The 16,079-nt window shown below is 52.6% G+C and overlaps 5 protein-coding genes across 5 annotated transcripts; 2 read left to right on the top strand and 3 right to left on the bottom strand.

Moving 5' to 3' along the window:
- Positions 1–451: 451 nt before the first annotated feature.
- On the bottom strand, positions 452–2,306 carry A1O1_05446 (translation initiation factor 3 subunit D; the record flags this gene model as incomplete). Its single annotated transcript, XM_007726332.1, has 2 exons — positions 452–2,037; positions 2,099–2,306. 2 exons carry the CDS (start codon positions 2,304–2,306, stop codon positions 452–454), a joined length of 1,794 nt encoding a protein of 597 aa, XP_007724522.1.
- Positions 2,307–2,797: 491 nt separating this feature from the next.
- A1O1_05447 (uncharacterized protein) lies at positions 2,798–4,469 on the bottom strand (the record flags this gene model as incomplete). Its single annotated transcript, XM_007726333.1, has 5 exons — positions 2,798–3,305; positions 3,361–3,924; positions 3,985–4,072; positions 4,126–4,218; positions 4,400–4,469. 5 exons carry the CDS (start codon positions 4,467–4,469, stop codon positions 2,798–2,800), a joined length of 1,323 nt encoding a protein of 440 aa, XP_007724523.1.
- A 4,391-nt stretch (positions 4,470–8,860) lies between these two features.
- A1O1_05448 (uncharacterized protein) lies at positions 8,861–9,760 on the top strand (the record flags this gene model as incomplete). Its single annotated transcript, XM_007726334.1, has 1 exon — positions 8,861–9,760. One exon carries the CDS (start codon positions 8,861–8,863, stop codon positions 9,758–9,760), a length of 900 nt encoding a protein of 299 aa, XP_007724524.1.
- A 979-nt stretch (positions 9,761–10,739) lies between these two features.
- Positions 10,740–12,362, top strand: A1O1_05449 (uncharacterized protein; the record flags this gene model as incomplete). The annotated part of the gene is made up of 2 exons (XM_007726335.1): positions 10,740–10,779; positions 10,840–12,362. 2 exons carry the CDS (start codon positions 10,740–10,742, stop codon positions 12,360–12,362), a joined length of 1,563 nt encoding a protein of 520 aa, XP_007724525.1.
- Positions 12,363–14,017: 1,655 nt separating this feature from the next.
- On the bottom strand, positions 14,018–15,601 carry A1O1_05450 (uncharacterized protein; the record flags this gene model as incomplete). Its single annotated transcript, XM_007726336.1, has 3 exons — positions 14,018–15,220; positions 15,267–15,407; positions 15,470–15,601. 3 exons carry the CDS (start codon positions 15,599–15,601, stop codon positions 14,018–14,020), a joined length of 1,476 nt encoding a protein of 491 aa, XP_007724526.1.
- Between the last annotated feature and the right edge of the window lie 478 nt (positions 15,602–16,079).

Below are 16,079 nucleotides of genomic sequence, written 5' to 3' on the forward strand. Positions count from 1 at the left end.
CAAGAATGATGGGACGTGGCTTTTCGTTTGAATAGAGAATTTGAATCATACATATACACGTATACTTCTTTTTCCCCGTGTGACCATGATTTGACCTTTGCATTCGCTGCTTTCTGCAGATCGTTGACCCATTATTGGCAACAATGTGAGCGCAGAGTCGCGTGTACAGTACGTAGTAATAGACAACAGGCCATGACCCATATGAATCAATGAGTCGTGATCATACATCTAACTCGCATTTCATGTTCTCTAAACCCTATCAATTCATGCCCCAGCATATCGACGTGCAGAAGAGACTTTTTGCCGGTCCTACCTCCCGAAGTCTTCTAGGAGGCACGACCAGCGGCAATACCATGCCAGGTTGCCTATGTAGACCAATGCTAATGCTGCAGCATTTGCTGACCCATCAGAATCAAAAATGGTTCTACCGGCCTAACCAGTCTAAAGCAGCTTATTCCTCGTCAGCGGCATCCTTGCCATCCGCAACTCCACCATCCGACAAGCCATCCTCATCATCCTCAAACGTGCTCAGAGGGACCTCATACAGACGAATCAGAGGCTTGTTTGGATCTTTGACCAGCACGAACTTCTTGTCGCCGTCGTCGCCCTCGGTCAGGCCCTTGATCAAGTCGACAATGGTGCGCACAATACCCCAACCGTTGCTGAGGCCCAGGTTCATCTGCGTAGCGAACTCTCGAGGCTTGTAGCCGACAACGCCGAGAATGACATGGTTCGCGGCGGACTTGGGGTTGGCGCGGGACACGAAGCCCAGCTTGATCTGGTCGGCTTTGGCAAGGATGGCCTGCGTCGTCCATCGGGCGAGCTTGCACGAGTTGTTCTTCATTTCGGTCGCCACCACGGCACCGCGTTGCGAGTTCAGTTTGGTGCGCCAGTCCAGCGCGCCGCCGGCGCCTTGGGCCTTGTGGTCGAACTCGTTGAGAGCCTTGACCACCAACATCTGGTTGTCGCCGGAGATGTTGTTCTTGGTCGCGGCGTCCAGTTCCGTGCGGACAATCAGGTGCAGAGGCTCGTCGTCGCGTTCGAGCGAGAGATCGAACCGGCGGTATCGGTAGGCCTTGGAGGCCAGGGGTTCGGTCTCGTCGCTGGCGCTGTAGAAGGGGTTCGGGTGGGGGAATTCAATCTTGTTGTTGGGATCTTCGATCACCACTTGGAGGGCGAAGTTGTGGTTGATCATGGTCGCTTCCACGGCCAGGTTGCTGGGCGTGTTGATGCTGTCTGCTTTGACGCCCGTCTGCTGTTGGGACGGAGTGTTGGCCGAGTCCGCTTCGAGAGGGGCATCGGCCGCGTTCTCGTTGACCGTCACCAGGTCGATGCTGCTGTCCGGTCGCTTGTCCAGAAAGATCTTGTTGCCTTGCTTGAGGATCACAATGTCCCAACTGTACACGGATCGCGGCGCGCACATCAACATGGACAAGATGTCGGACGTGGCGAAGATCGTGGCTTCATCCTTTTCGGCCAGTTCTTGGATCACCGGGTCGGCAGACGTGGTGACGTTGTAAGCAGCGCGATCCAGCGATTGGAGTTTGCGCTCCGTGTTCTTGACCGGTGCCTTGTCGTAGGTGCGGTCGTAGTAGTACAAAAATCCGTAACTGTCGAGATCCTCGCCCTCGGACGTCTCAAGATTGAGCTTGTGGAGGCGGTTGAAGTCGATTTCCTCCTTCATCGCCCATTCGGGCCGGATGTTCACCGAGGAATCCCGATTCCGTTGTGGCTTGTCGTAGTCTCGCCAGCCGAATCGCCGGCCGCCTCGTCCACCTCGACCGCCTCTGCTATCATAATACTGGCCCTGTTGTTGACCGGCATTGCGGCCCTGCCCGACTCTTTGGAATGTCCCTCTTCCGCCGCGCTGGGCGCCGCCTCGTTGCCCTCGACCTCGGAAAACGGCCACACCACCTCGGCCAAAGACACGAGTCTTCGTAGTTGCGCGGGTATTGTCGACAACCGAGAAAGATGATTCGTCTTCTGCGACTTGGACGGCGAAAAGTGAGGATGTTCCGGCACCGTAAATTTGTTGGTCTGGCCATGAAAACTGCGTCAGCGTTGACTGAGGCAGAAATAGAGGAAGAGCAAAACTCACCTCGGTAGTTTCGACCATACTGTCTACCGCCTCGATCTCTTCCTTCCTTGCCTTCTTGCGTCCAGTCGGCCATGCGACCTAGTTTGTCACCCTTGGAGAATGGGGCGTAGGGCACTCCATCGAGGGTGGTGGAGGGAGTGAGTTCCGGACCCCATCCATCGTTCACGCTCAACTGATTGATCGTGTCTGCGAGACTGATTCCGGGCATGATGGGCAACTGATCAAAGAGGGACGTCAAGGGGGTTAATGGTTAATGTCGTGAGGTGCAGCAGGAGGCGAGACCTGCGATGCCACTTGAAGTTGCGGGTTGCAGTTCAACTTGAAGTTCCCAGAGTGGGTGGAATTGCGTTCAACTCTTGGCATGGTATTTTTTTGCGCCGGCCGCCAATTTCTTATTTCTTATTATCCCTTCCAACACCTCAATACAGTGAGATAGATGTAGGGACACGTTGTATGTTGGATAGAGGAGCAGTCCAGGTGGTGTGCCTGTACATATGCATGTTTCCTCAACGCCATACCAAACATGTGCAGTCAAATTCAGAGCCTGCCAATACATTGTTCCCTGCTGATCTTACTCATCGCTGTCATGTACTATAACCCGTGATACTACGTACTAATATGGCACATCGACCGTCGACCGTCCGAAACACCATTTCATTTGAAGCACCCCCCGGTCCCGCCAGGCAGCGGCATATCTCCCTATGAATACATTTCATCAATCTCCGCCGTGTAGTCCGTCTCCAGTTGATCGTATGTCTCGGGTTTTGTTGCAAAAATGCCGGACAGAGCGTCGCGCAGTTCAAAGTCCTCCATCACGGCGCCAAAGCCATAGCATCTGACCTTACTCTTAATGGCCTCAACCATTCCCAGCACATCCTCTCTTGTGAGGGTGCCATAATTACGGTGGCCTTTGAGTGATTGCAACGCCATAATGGGGGTGACTTGTCCACTTGGTATTGCGCTCCCAGTTAAAGACTTACTCAGATTGAGTAGGTTGTTCAATATCTGTACTGACTCGGCATCGGGTACTTTGTGGTCATACGTGGGAACCAAGCCGCCATTTTGAGCTGGAACACGCTCAATGTGGCTGGGTGGGGGACACGATGCCATCAACGCATGACCGGAGAACTGTGCTCCGTCGTCATCTGGTGAGTCAAATGACCTTCGAACAAGATATTCTTCGTGATCGCGACAAATATGCTCAAGTCTGTCGAGGATCAGTCTCACAATATTTTCCCTGTGGCAACCAACGATAATCTCACCTTAAAATGAAATCAACGCCCAGTTGTGGCTCTCGTTCGAAGATTCCAGCGCCGGGCCGGGGCATATCCGATATGCCTTCAGATTCCTGTTTGATGGGCGCCATCTCTTGTATTTCAGGTCCTTGAGGGGAATGGCTATGGTGTGTTGTACCAGGAGAGAGTCCGGAGACACTCAGAGGACCACCGTTGATGTAGGTTTGGGGGGAATAGCCTGTACTGGTCGAAGGCGGTCCGGGCATCACTTGTTGATACCCATGAGGCCTGCCACCCATCGATGTTGGACTCAGAGTAGTCATTGAGGGCGGGCTTAAGGAAAGCTCTTCTCTTTTTGGTCTCATGGCTATTACAGCCTTGCGATTTTTCAGTTCGTTCTCGAATGTTATTCCTCGGCTGGCTAGGATCTCTCTCAAGGCCAGAATTTCTCGTTGTTGGTCCTCAATAATCAACTTCTGTTGTTGAATGGTCGCATACCGTGCGTTTTGGTCGAGGACAAACGTTTCCTTCAACCGCGCAAGTTCCAGCTCAAGTGCCTTGATGTAATTTTCCTTCCTCTCGCGATGGGTTCTGCGAATGGCAGCCGGTTAGTGAATGCGTAAGATCTTTGGGGGAAACGCTCTATTCAACCTTTGTGCTTGTCGGTTCAGTTCTTGCCTCCGGGTCTGGGCAGGTTTACTGTCTGGTTTGGGACCTCGCCGCTTGGCCGGTTGCCCGTCTGCTACGGTTGAGCTTCCCAGAATGGAATGCCGAGGGAAGACAATTGCATACCTCTAGTCATCTTTTTCTGAATTCCTTGAAATCCCTTTAAAAACCCCATACCCATCGTGTGCGGGCTTCTCTCCTCAACTGAGGTCCCATTGTCTACGATGATGTTCGTTAGCGACCATCTTTCCATTGTGCGACTTGAACTTGGGCGGATCAGTACGAAACCGGGGCCTTCCCAGCCCCCAGGCGGTGTTATCACGGATCCCACAAGGGATAGGCGCACCATGACACTGGATCAATGGTAGAAAGGCAGCAAGGGCGGGACAGAGGGACTTACGATAAGTGGCGTCGGTCGCATAGTCTTGTCCTGTCCAGGAGGGATCCATATCGGGGCGAGGTTGTTGCATATTGGAATGGAAATGAGGCGACGTTCAGATGCCAAATAATGCACAAGTCCTGACAGCAAACAGCTCTGGGCCCAACCCTGAACGTCGTGAGTCAAGATTGTAACTGTATAGGTTACGAGTAAGGATTCCCCGCCACCTCCACTAGGGGCGATCCGTTACCAAACAGGACTCGGCAAGGTATGATCCGGGCAGATCGGTTAAGGGGTGGTGTCAGATGAAAAGAACATGCGCAATCGCCTATGCCGGACGTGAGAAGCGTAGAGGTTGGATTGGGGAGAGTGGCAGTTGGCCTGCAATACTGAGACTGGCCACGAGACAGATTGGTGGTGTTGGAATCGAGGTTGGTACAGCAAGACCTCTGGAGGTTTGTCAATGAGGGACGTGCGCAACGCAATATTTGAGAGCGGGACAAAATTGCTGATCGCTGTAGAGAAGTTTGTGCAACAGGGAACGTCGCAGAAGCGTCGGGCAGACCTGTGAGGCAAGCCGAAGAAGGGCCGGGTGCTGGAGTGTCTTGAAGATGGTCGACGGGACGTGTTCGAAAAGAAGCTGGAGACGACGATGGCCTGAGGTGGGTGCGGGCGGGATTGCGGGGGATGTCCAGGAAGCCTTTGGTCTGCAATTCAGGTGTTTTCTTCTTTTCCTGTTGCTCCTACTTGCTGCTGCTCTGGAGATCGTGCCAACTTCGTTGGGCCGGCGTGGATGCAGTGGGAGGTGATTGTAGGTAAGCAGCTTCGAAAGTCTCGGCGGGTTTGGGTGATGCTGATTGACGGACGCGCCAATAGGAAGAGGAATTCTGCGAGGCAGCGGGCGACAAGGGTAGACGCTCCGCGGAAGGTGAGTAAGGACAAAGCTAGATGCTCTGTGCACCGTACTAGTACTGTGTGTTCAATTGAATGCTTCCCGCTGCCGTTCGTAGGCTGCAAAGCGGTCACTGAAGCAGCCAGCCGGGGGTTTCTCAAGCTGGTGATGGGGAACGATTGGCGGGGATTGCGCCCGAGCGCTGAGTGGATGATAAGGAGGTAAAGGTAGAGAGGTAAGGTACCTAGATCAGGATAGGTAGTGTTATAACTGGAATACAAAGATGTCGCTGTGCTTGTGCAACAGTGGAAGATTCATAATGAAATAAACCATCCACGAAACATGAGTCACGAATGCCACACAGTTTTTGCTCAGCAGAGGAACGGACGGGTCATCCGAGCTGGTTATAACAGTAGGTACAACTGTTGGATGGGAAGGAAAACATACGCACCCTGCTAGGATACCTGGTAAATAGGTAACGTGTTAAACCCAAGCCTTAAGTAAAAGCAGACACCATATAGGGAGCAAATGATATTGTTGGGCCAAATCACAGGCACACAACACGCATTGACTTGCCTAGAAGAACTGCGTGCCGCCTGGAAATCCAGCGTTGGCTCCTGTTGCAGATCCCCGTTTGCTTAGCGGTCGATCGAACACGGGAGCGTCATCGTTATAATAACCTTTGATGTGTGCAGTGATTGACAGGAGTGATTGACTTACCAGCACGCTCCTTCCTCATCCATACCTAATAAATCGTTCTTCTGTGGCTGAGGCAGGTCGGTTTGCTGTTAGTTAGGTACCTACACACCTAAGGTATGCATAGAGACTCTCCACAGTAAGCGCTGTAGTAGTAGTGTGCAGTGGTTGTGTAGTGGCGTTGAGGCACCTAGAGCACTGCCTACCTCCAGGTAAGCAGCACGGTTAGAGTAGTTCCAACGGTCCACTGCGGAACGGAAAGGAAAGGAAAGGTGCGAGCACCATCCCCGCGATCCATCCCTGGTAAACCTTTGCCAATTAGTAACATGACATTTATCTTGCCGCTCGGTCACACCAACAAACCGCTTGTCTTCATCCATTTACCTTTGTCTTCAAGTTTGTCGACCCGTTGAATTTCAGGCACTTTCCCTGACGGGAATCCCGTGCAAACCTAAAGAGTGGTTTGGGATGCCGCCAATCACACCTTGAACCCTGCTCGAGCTCTTGCGCGGGCGACGCTCTCACCGACCCTGCATGCTCTTTTCATTGTTCGGATCCCCCCTATTAGTTGCTGTAATGATTGGTTCCCATTCTCGTGCCCTTGTCCTTTTGCCGCACTGGCGCGCTCGAGTGCACCTTCCTCTGCGGTGGGAAAGAATGGGCACAGTTGTCGTCACCGGGTGGCCCAACGTAGCCTTGAGCACCAGATCGACGTCGGAGCCTCCATGCTGGGATGATGTTCGTTACTCGCAGCCCAGCATGGAAATGAGGGTGGTCGTTGTGGGCATCGACCCGGAGGCTATCAACATGTTTGCGCTCGGGGATTCGAGAAGAGGAGTAGATGATGGCGGTCTCGGTTTTTCGTTGTCTATAGCATAGCATGTTAATATGGCCGACTTCGTCATGGTCCTGGTCAGCACCACCCGAACAGGAGTCTCTCCTGGCCGTTACCTCTCCAGGCTTCGACTACGGATCTGGCGTTGTTCAGTGGTGAAGGGCCATGTGACCCATCCTGATTTGGGGGAGACGATCACTAGGCACCCAGATGCCATGCCCGGGGTGGCAGTGCTCGAAAAGTCGGGGATTTTTAGCAGCCTCCAAAGTTCTGCTCAGGGTCCGATCGTAGTCTCCCTGGGTCGGTAGGGGATGCATGCGGAACGTAACATATCAACCCGACGAAGGTGAATGAGGCATGTCTTTTCTAAATCGTGCTGAGAGACTCCACGATGCATTCCGCAGTCTAGACACGTACTACCAGGGTACGGACCAGGCGATCATTCAAAAAGGTACAGTTGCCGAAAAAGATCTCTTGTACAAAGTCAAAAGAAGAGTTAAGAGACTGCTCAAGAATGGCCTAGAGGCATGGATCGTGGGAAGAGCGGTGGAATGGATGGACATATCTATCCTTCCCAACTCTTCCTCTGGAACGGTATCGAGCGAATGTTATAGTATCCCCGGGCATCCGATCGGGAGAAGAACGAGGTAGATACCTAGGTAGACATGCGGCGATGAAAGCCACTTACAGCGACACTGATCGAGCAGCTGCACCTGCTGTTCGCTGTCGCATGTCAATGGCATCAAATGGCCCAGTTATCACGGCGACCAAAGACGTTATTGGCCACGCAATGAAGCCGTGGCAGGCAGCCATCAGGTCGTCAATCTCGATTGGGATCAGGATTTGGAATGGTGGATATATTTGCAACGGATGACACTCTTACTACCTTATTAGATTATGTTCCACGATCGTGCTGGTGGGCTTGGGATAGGGGGTTAAGGAGCCTCCCATGGGGGTTGAGCGCCTAATAAGGCACCTAGACAAATAGGTAGGTAGGTAAGTTACTAATAAACGGCGCACTTCATACAGTGCCAATGGCTGCTTGGGTCCAAGGCAAACTACCAGCGGCTACATAGAAGCTTGTCATGGATAGTATTTGGGGACATATTATGATAAAGCAGTGCAGTACTAGTACCTTAGTGAAGACAAGGTAGACCTCTTAACTGGAAACAGTTCATTGTTCAAGGTAGCTACCATATTGTTAATAAAAGGCAGCTGGCCCGTGTGATAGAGTCGGATACCCCGCGGTGGTCGACCTCAGCCTGACTCGCGTATTGTCGACCACTGTCATCTCCTTACTACCGCCGAAGATGCAGAGGGATCGATACATTCGGAACCATTGACTGTAATGGACGCGCCTCCTCAATGCGAGCTCTTGGTTCACATTACTGCGCGCAGCACCACTAAAGATGACAAGCGTTATACCGCGATCGCACAATCCATCTTGGATTTCCAGCCAGCAACAGTAATCAGGGTGTCAGAAGCAGCGTGCGAATCTCCCGCTGTTGTTGGCACCTTAGATGAGGACAGTTCAGGTGCAACTCACGCCCTTTTGGCCAATAGGTTGGTTCCCATTGTTTAGGCATGCGATTGTCGGCGGTTTGCTTCCATTTCTCATTCAGTTCCTGCTTACTCGGCCTAAATCACGTTTGATCGCAAATTCTGATTCTCTGGACTTACCATTCACAGAACATTGTCGCCGCCTGAAGCAGACCTCCCTCGTCCAAGGACCGCTCCTGCAAGCTGCCCTCCTGATGTACGAACAAATGGTCTTGTCACGGCGAGTGATAGGCGCCGCTCCTACTCTCAAGACTCAGCTTTGAGCGACTCGCTTGCTACTTCTTCACGTTCCTATGGCGCCGCTCGATCTCGACACGGTGCCCCTGGCCAACCTACAGATCCATGTCCAGCCGTTCCAGACAGCAACTGCAGGGCTAAAAGGCGGCGGTTGAATGGAGAGCAGGCTGATGACAACGACAGACCTTCAGCTGACGCACAAAGGAGCATTCAATCGTCTAAGCAACCTCCAAGGCATCCCGATCTGAGGTCATTCCCGCTCATGTCCCCTGTGAGACGGGACTCCAATTCCCCTTCTTCGACTGTGTCTCCATCCCAGCCCTTGCAACAAGGCCACATTCAACTATTGTCGCAGCCGCATGAGTCTTCGAGCGCGCGCAGTTGCGCTTTAGTGGACTTGACCACGCCTGAACAGCCTGTTTACGGTTCTGACCGATCCCAGGTCTACAAGGCGCCACGATCGGATCACCAACGGCGTATCCGCTTTCAAGTCGAGGAGGGGAGATTCATACCTGCTTCTCAGTCTGGTCTTGTCGTCAGACGACTTCCGGACGATGTGAGGGGCCCGCATCCTAGGGGAGGACGGTCGAAATTCTCTACGCATATTACCAAGACTTTAGAGAGAGTTTCCACCCGCGTCCCGCTCCCCAAGTACTTCCGACCGGCATACGTCGCCCGTGACGTGGGAGTGCTAGAACGAGGCTACTGGCAGTTCTTCATTACAATCAACGATAGGCGTGCCGGAAAGTCGAGACGGTCTTCCGGCGAACAGACGAAGCCGCATTGGACTGAGAAAGAATTCAGCCACTTTTGGCAAGCCATCAGTCTTTTCATCCAGCAAGGCAAGGCTGGATGGGGAACACGGCTCTTGAAGGAATCAAGAGATAGCCTTGAATGGAGAATCCGGCTCTTTACCTGGGGAGAGCTCCTCGGGCATATCTGGGTGATCCTTTGGATCTTGTCGGATAAACTGACACAGAGTGTCCCTATGCAGTGGTTCGCAGGCGACGGTTCAGTGGTTGTCCAGATGTCAGGTGCGAAACCCCGACGGCGCAAGTCAAGCCTGTGGATGAGAAAGGGGCCAGAGGGAGAAGGCGGAGCTTGGGGAATGGGCCGGCTGGAAGCGCCCGATCTAAAGCCAGGAGACCTGGAGCAGGACTAACTGTTTGCATATAGATGTAACATGTCACGAAAGATCTAACGTTGGCAACTTGTAAGAGACAACATCACGTTGAGTGCACTGGTGGTCATCAAAGACCGAGGCTTTCGGGTTGTTGATGAGAAGGGTGGTCGATTCCCTGTTCCCTATGACAGACAGATACTTTTGTCCTAGTCCTGTATGTACCTGCCGCAGGTACCGAGTAGTAGTATTTACTAGGGCAGTGGTACTTTCTCAATTCAGACCAGCCTTGTCGGTCCAAGGACAGCTGAGGTTCGAAGACCAGGGCAGAAGTGACATCGGGAAGACGACGAATGACACCTTCAAAGTCCTGACTATTAGTAGTTAGTTGGTCGTTGGCCTCGGGCCTTGCGCATCGATAAGTTTTGTTGCTCTTCCCAATTCCACATTTCCACCCAAATCCAAGATTCACATGTGAAAGCCTCTCACTCAACTACCACCAACTTTCTGCCTCCAAGTCTATCATCACCCCTCTACTCTGTATACTGTCCAGGTCCAACATGGTTGATTGAACACGGCCACTCAACTATCTTCTATTCACTCTCTTCGTCCGCCACCACTCGTCCAAGCCCTTCGTTTCCGGCCCTGACTGTGCAGTCACAGCTCAGCCGCTTCTCCAGACACCCGTCCCAACAGATCTGCATCCCCGAGATCGCAGTCAGATCAACCTCACTTCACCTTGACCAACTTCGGCGCGCATCTCTATATGGCCTTCACTACCTGAACACCTCGCCTCGATCTATTCTCTGCCGACGAGTTACCAACTTCACCAAGATTCCTCCCCGAACCCACCGCCTCCGCCAACTCACTGTTGAGCCTTCTTCGAGCTCCCGATCCAACCACGAACATCCACCGTTGAACACAGTCTCTTGTCGACTGGCTATACCCCAAGGTCAAGGCTGTCTTAGAGCAGCCCCGGAGAGGCGGGTGTGGAGTGCGTTTGATGTTGGCAACGCAAAGAATGTCGTCCCATGGCGGACAGCAGAACTTTCCATTCGGCTGTATGTCGCAAACATCTGTCCCCTTCGTCGCAGAGCTATTGACTCATGGCTATCATACAGACCAACCGGAAAACATCCACGGACTTGGATTACCCGAGTTCATCAATCCAGGTCCTCCCCCGGGCCAGCCTCTACTCAACGCGCATGAGAACCAAGACCTGGACAACTTCTTCCACGACTTCGACCAAAATGCCGCCGCCAATAAACACATGGCTCAGTCTCAATTCAATATGGTCGCTGGGACTGGCCAATACTATGCTATGCCACCGATGTTCGTTGGCTCTGATACTGGCATGGGCAACCGATATGTCATGGATCCGGTTCAGCTCCAGGGAGCTGGACTGTCCTATGGTCCTGGAATGGTGGGACAACATATGAACACTGTCAAGCACCCGAATACAGTTGCTGGCGGCATGCCAGGAGTGGGCTACAATGACACAGCCTATGCCGACCCTCTCATCACCCAACTACAGACCGCTGCCTCGATGCAGCCGGCTTTTGGTCCTGCCTGGCAACATTCGTACCCCTCCCAAAACAGCATTGCAATGCCGCAGCTGCAAGGTCGACAAGCCGTGAGTTTCGGCACCGACTCTCGTTTTCAGCCTACCGGGTACGCCGCTCCCAACAATCCTCTAGACCCTGATATTCCCCAGGCGATGCAGACACATCCTATGGACTGGTTCGAGCCCACCAGTGCAAGCACCACACAGCCCAACACACGGCCGAACACACAACCTTCAAGTCCAAATTGGTCCAAGAAGAGAACATTTGAGGATTTCCAAGGAGATCAGAACGTGCGGAATGGCTTTGTTCAAAGCAGCAACATCCAACAAGCCGCACTTGTCCAGCCCTCTCCGCCACAGCCCAAACCGAGAAGGAAACGGAGTTCTGTTGTCAAGAAGGAGCAAGCATCGGCACCACCACAGCCACCGACAGCTATCACGAGCAACAAAACCCCGGCACCGCTCCATACCGAGGTCCGGACCATGGGGAAACATGGACTAGGTCAAGAACAAAACGCCGAGGCAGAAGAAGAAGAGGAGGAGGAGGAGGATGACGACGATGAAGGAGAAGAAGAACAAGAAGACGATGCCACCACAGAGGCGGCCAAATCTCCGTCACCTGCGCCCTGGCCTGCCAACAAAGCCCGCCCACAACGCAACGCCAACCCTCCTCCTCCGAAAGGATCTCGCAGGAAAAAGACCAGTGCGACGCCGTCGACGCCCGGCAAAGGCAAATCAAAAGGGCAGCGGGCGTCCAGCGGGTCGCAGGTGACCCCTTCCAGCAGAGTCCCTCTCACGCTGGAGCAGAAGAAGGCCAATCACACGAGTTCGGAACAACGTCGTCGGGACGCCACCGCGCGTGCATATGCCGAACTGTATGACCTGGTCCCCGAACTGGAGGCCGGCGGCAAGCAGAGTACGATGAAGAAGCTTGAAGTCGTCGTGGCCAAGGTCTCGCGAGTCAAGCAGCGAGTGGAAGAGCTGAGGGCGAGGATGGGCCTCGATCCCGTCTCTGGCAGACCGATCGGGCCCAGTGGGACTGCTTCGCTGCTTCATAGTGACGTCCAAGGCTGGCGATAATGACTCCGATCGTTGAACCATTCCAACCACGACAGTCTCTTGTGTTTGGCCATCCTCACTTAGTGGACAACAGGACATCTCGACAATTTGAATCTCTTGAATCTTTGGCCCGCGCTGTTCGAGATCACATATCACATCAGCTGAATCTGATTCGAAGTTGAGCTTGGGCCTGGCCTGGGCTTGGTGGCAGCAAATGACCGCCTGGAGACCATCGCTGCCTGCCTTGGAGCCGAGGTGGATCGTTGTCTCTACTTTGACGTGCAACCAGAGAGCGTATTGACAAGAGATGAAGACAAATGACGATGCAGCCATGCAGCCATGCAATGCTTGCTCCTCCCCTCTCTCTCACACAGTCAGAGACACACTTACACACACCTGCCTTTTTTCCTTCCACTCCTTGCCTCTTTGTCAGAGATACCCATATTTTCACTTTCCTTTTCCTTTTCCTTATGAGTTTGCCGATTCGACACACGGAGGTATTCTGTTTTCCATCGATAATGGCTATTGGACAAAGGGGCTTTAGTACATTGGGGCGAGACGTGACGCTGGACCGAGTGGGGCGGAGCTCGAATGGACTGTTCTGTTCTATTGGGCTTGGAATTGGCTTTCGTTGCGCTTCGCTTCAATTGTATTTTTTGGCGGGCATAAGAAAAAAGAAAGTGCAAAAGGAATGGACATAGTACGCAACAACGCCGGGGTGGTGGTGGACAAGCTGGGTGCTTTGAGAGGATCGAGGTCAGGGTCAGGGGTGAGAGGTCAGGCAAAAAGACACTTTTTTGGTTCCCAAGTGAAAGCCGTTCCCTTCTCTCGCATTGGACTTGAACTTCCCGTGGGCCAGGACGAGGACAAGGACGAGGACAGGCGTCAACGACGATGAAGAGATGAAGTGACATGAACTGGTATGAAGTAAAGCGAAGGGAAGCCAAAGAATCAAGCCCTCCTTTCCGGACAAAGACCAGACCAGATCCGATCTTGGTATCTTGGTGTGTGCTTTTTGTATTTCACTTATTGCTGCCAGTGTAGCATTGTCTCTGCTGTTCCTGTTCCTGTTCCTGTTCATCACAGCCTTGTCCTCGTCCTCCAGGCTGGATGGTCATAGTAGGTGTGCATGCATGACCTACAGGTACTCTGTACTCTGAACTATCAGGTCGGTATTGCACTGGAAATGAGCAGATGGAAAGTGCTTCGTTTGCTTTTGGCCTGCGACTTCTACTTCTACTAGAGCACGCGAAGTGTATGTGGTCCCCAGTTTGATAGTTGTCCTGATATGTCCGCCGCGATGCTGTTGCTCTAGCCCTGTTTTGTTTCAACGCGGTGGCGGTTCAAGTCGTACTGCCACTGCCACTGCCACTGCCACTGCCACTGCCGTACGTGGTCAGTTCGATACATCCCTACGGGATTCAGCAAATATCGTATCAGGTACATTCAGTGCTTTACAAGCCGCTTCCATACCCCCTTCCATACTGCCTCCACCACACGTCTTGATCCTCTCATCTCACATCCTGTAAAGCCAGCCCTCCTTAGTGAGATAATCCCTAGCATTTCTCTAATATCGCATGCTGATCAATTTGTGTGGGAAGAAAGGAGATCAGACAGATCCTGTCTGAGACGATGAGACAGGGCTCCATGGTCAGATTTCCCCCCACCCCCCAGTTCTACAACTCCCATCCCAGACTTCGGGACCGCTCTCTCAACATGTCGGCAAGAAGACCATTGTCTCCGGCATTGGTGGCGGTGTGTTCGCCCTTTGACCGCGATCCCATTTCACCCATGAGATCTGCGATCTCAACAGCTTTTCCTGCCCAGAATTGTGGCTGTAGGAGAATGTTCCTCGCATCATTGGGAGGATACTGTTCGTCGCTGATCACTATCTCAACTTGACAAGGAGATGATTTTAAAGAGGAAGAGGAAGAGGAAGAGGACGAGGACGAGGACGAGGAAGACACGAAAATGTCGATACAAAGATTGAATAGCATCGTCGCGAGCCATTCCAGCTCCTCCGCTGGATAACTGCTATGTTGACGAGAGCTTTGTACACGTGCGCTAGAACCTCCTTGACTTGTTGGGGATGTTGTGCTTGAGCGTGCCAATGCCAAAGCTTGCTCGGTGATCATTTTCAATGTTTCCAAGTTATTCGCATCTTCGATGGCCGAGTCTGGTTCGGAGACAGTCTGAGTCGCGCCACGCTGGTCGAGAATGACATGGACGACGCAGCGGACCCAGCGTGAAGCCTGTGGAATATCGTAGTCTGGATGATTTCGGAGGCCTTGAATGAGTTTCGCTAGAAGATTGGTTGCAGTTGAAACGGGAAGTCGAATCCTTGTCAGAGACGCAACACCCTCTTCCTGATCCCTCGACGAAGCGGTCGTGGAAGCAGCTGATAAGATCAAGTCTGCCAAGAGAGAATAGGTCTTGTAAGGCGGTTGTAGCTGCATGGCTCGGTCGACAATCTGACTGAGTGACAACTCATCCACAGGCCGACCGGCTTCTCTGTCGGCAGAAGTCGTAAACAACAGAGCTTCGAAGGCCAGAGGGGCCAGAACAACCAGTTTCTCGCTCATCTGGGCGACATCGTTCGTAGTAGAGCCAGATATAGAAGGAGAACGCAATGCAGCTAGACGTTTGTCGATTTGGGTATAACTCTCGAATACGTTCTGATACAATGTCCTCTTGATCTCGGCTGGTGAGGGTTGAGACTTGCTGGAATAAGATGACCGTGGGAGATCTTCGACTGTCCATGACGAAGTGGAAGAACGTGCCTCGGCAGTGTACAGAACTGCTTGGACGTATATCGTGTTTGTCTCATGGATGATCTTGGCCTTCTGGACGTCTTCCGGCAATTGAGGTGGGTATTGGATCTGGTCAAGTCAATACATGGGACAGTCGAGACACTCCGACGCTTACCTGGCAAGAGTAGTGTAAGAGGTCGATCACGTATCTTGCTGGCCACGCGTTGACATGTTTCAATGCAACAGCATAGCTGGTTTTCTCGAACCATTGGTACTCATTCAACGCAAGTGGCCGGTCATCTTGGTTCATCGGCTTCTGGAACAGCAATAAGGCTGCACAGTTAGATAAAGACGACAATACGACAACATTTGACATACCGTACTTGAAGACTCCACATAGCCTTGACAAGCATTCTTCTGAGAAGCAGCCCTCCTCGGAGATAGCAGAGAGAAGGAGCCGAGCAGTACACCTACGAACGTTAACTTGAGTTGACGATCGAGAGAGTTCATATTGACCTGAGTAGTGTGCAGCTGTCCACTTCCGGAGGCAGTCCGTCTCTATATTTGTCGAGAAGTCGTTGTAGATGCTGAGCTGCTTGAGCTTTGCTGTCGTACTGCATGGCTTCAGAAACAGCAGCGAACAGAAGTCGGTTGTGCTCGTCATGGACGAGTGCGAGCGAGTTCAACGCGGACCGCACTAGGGAACCATCATTTCAGGGGTCCGAACATCTGAGAGACTCGCTTCCCTTACCCGCTGCATCATCCTGGCAACGAAGCGCCAGACTATATCGGAGATATCGACTCAACGGATGTTGTAACCTGCCGGGTGTCATGGTGTCGAAAGCGTCTGAGGCAGCTTGTAGGTTGGAGAGCTCAATATAGCACTTGATCATCTTCCTACCATTCGTTAGCAGATATGTTCAAGGAGGATGAATGTCCGCTGATACCGCTCGATCTTTCCAATGTTTTGATCTCCGCCATTTTCGAA

The sequence above is a fragment of the Capronia coronata genome, assembly GCF_000585585.1.
Source record: "Capronia coronata CBS 617.96 chromosome Unknown acBCG-supercont1.4, whole genome shotgun sequence".
NCBI lineage: Eukaryota > Fungi > Ascomycota > Eurotiomycetes > Chaetothyriales > Herpotrichiellaceae > Capronia > Capronia coronata.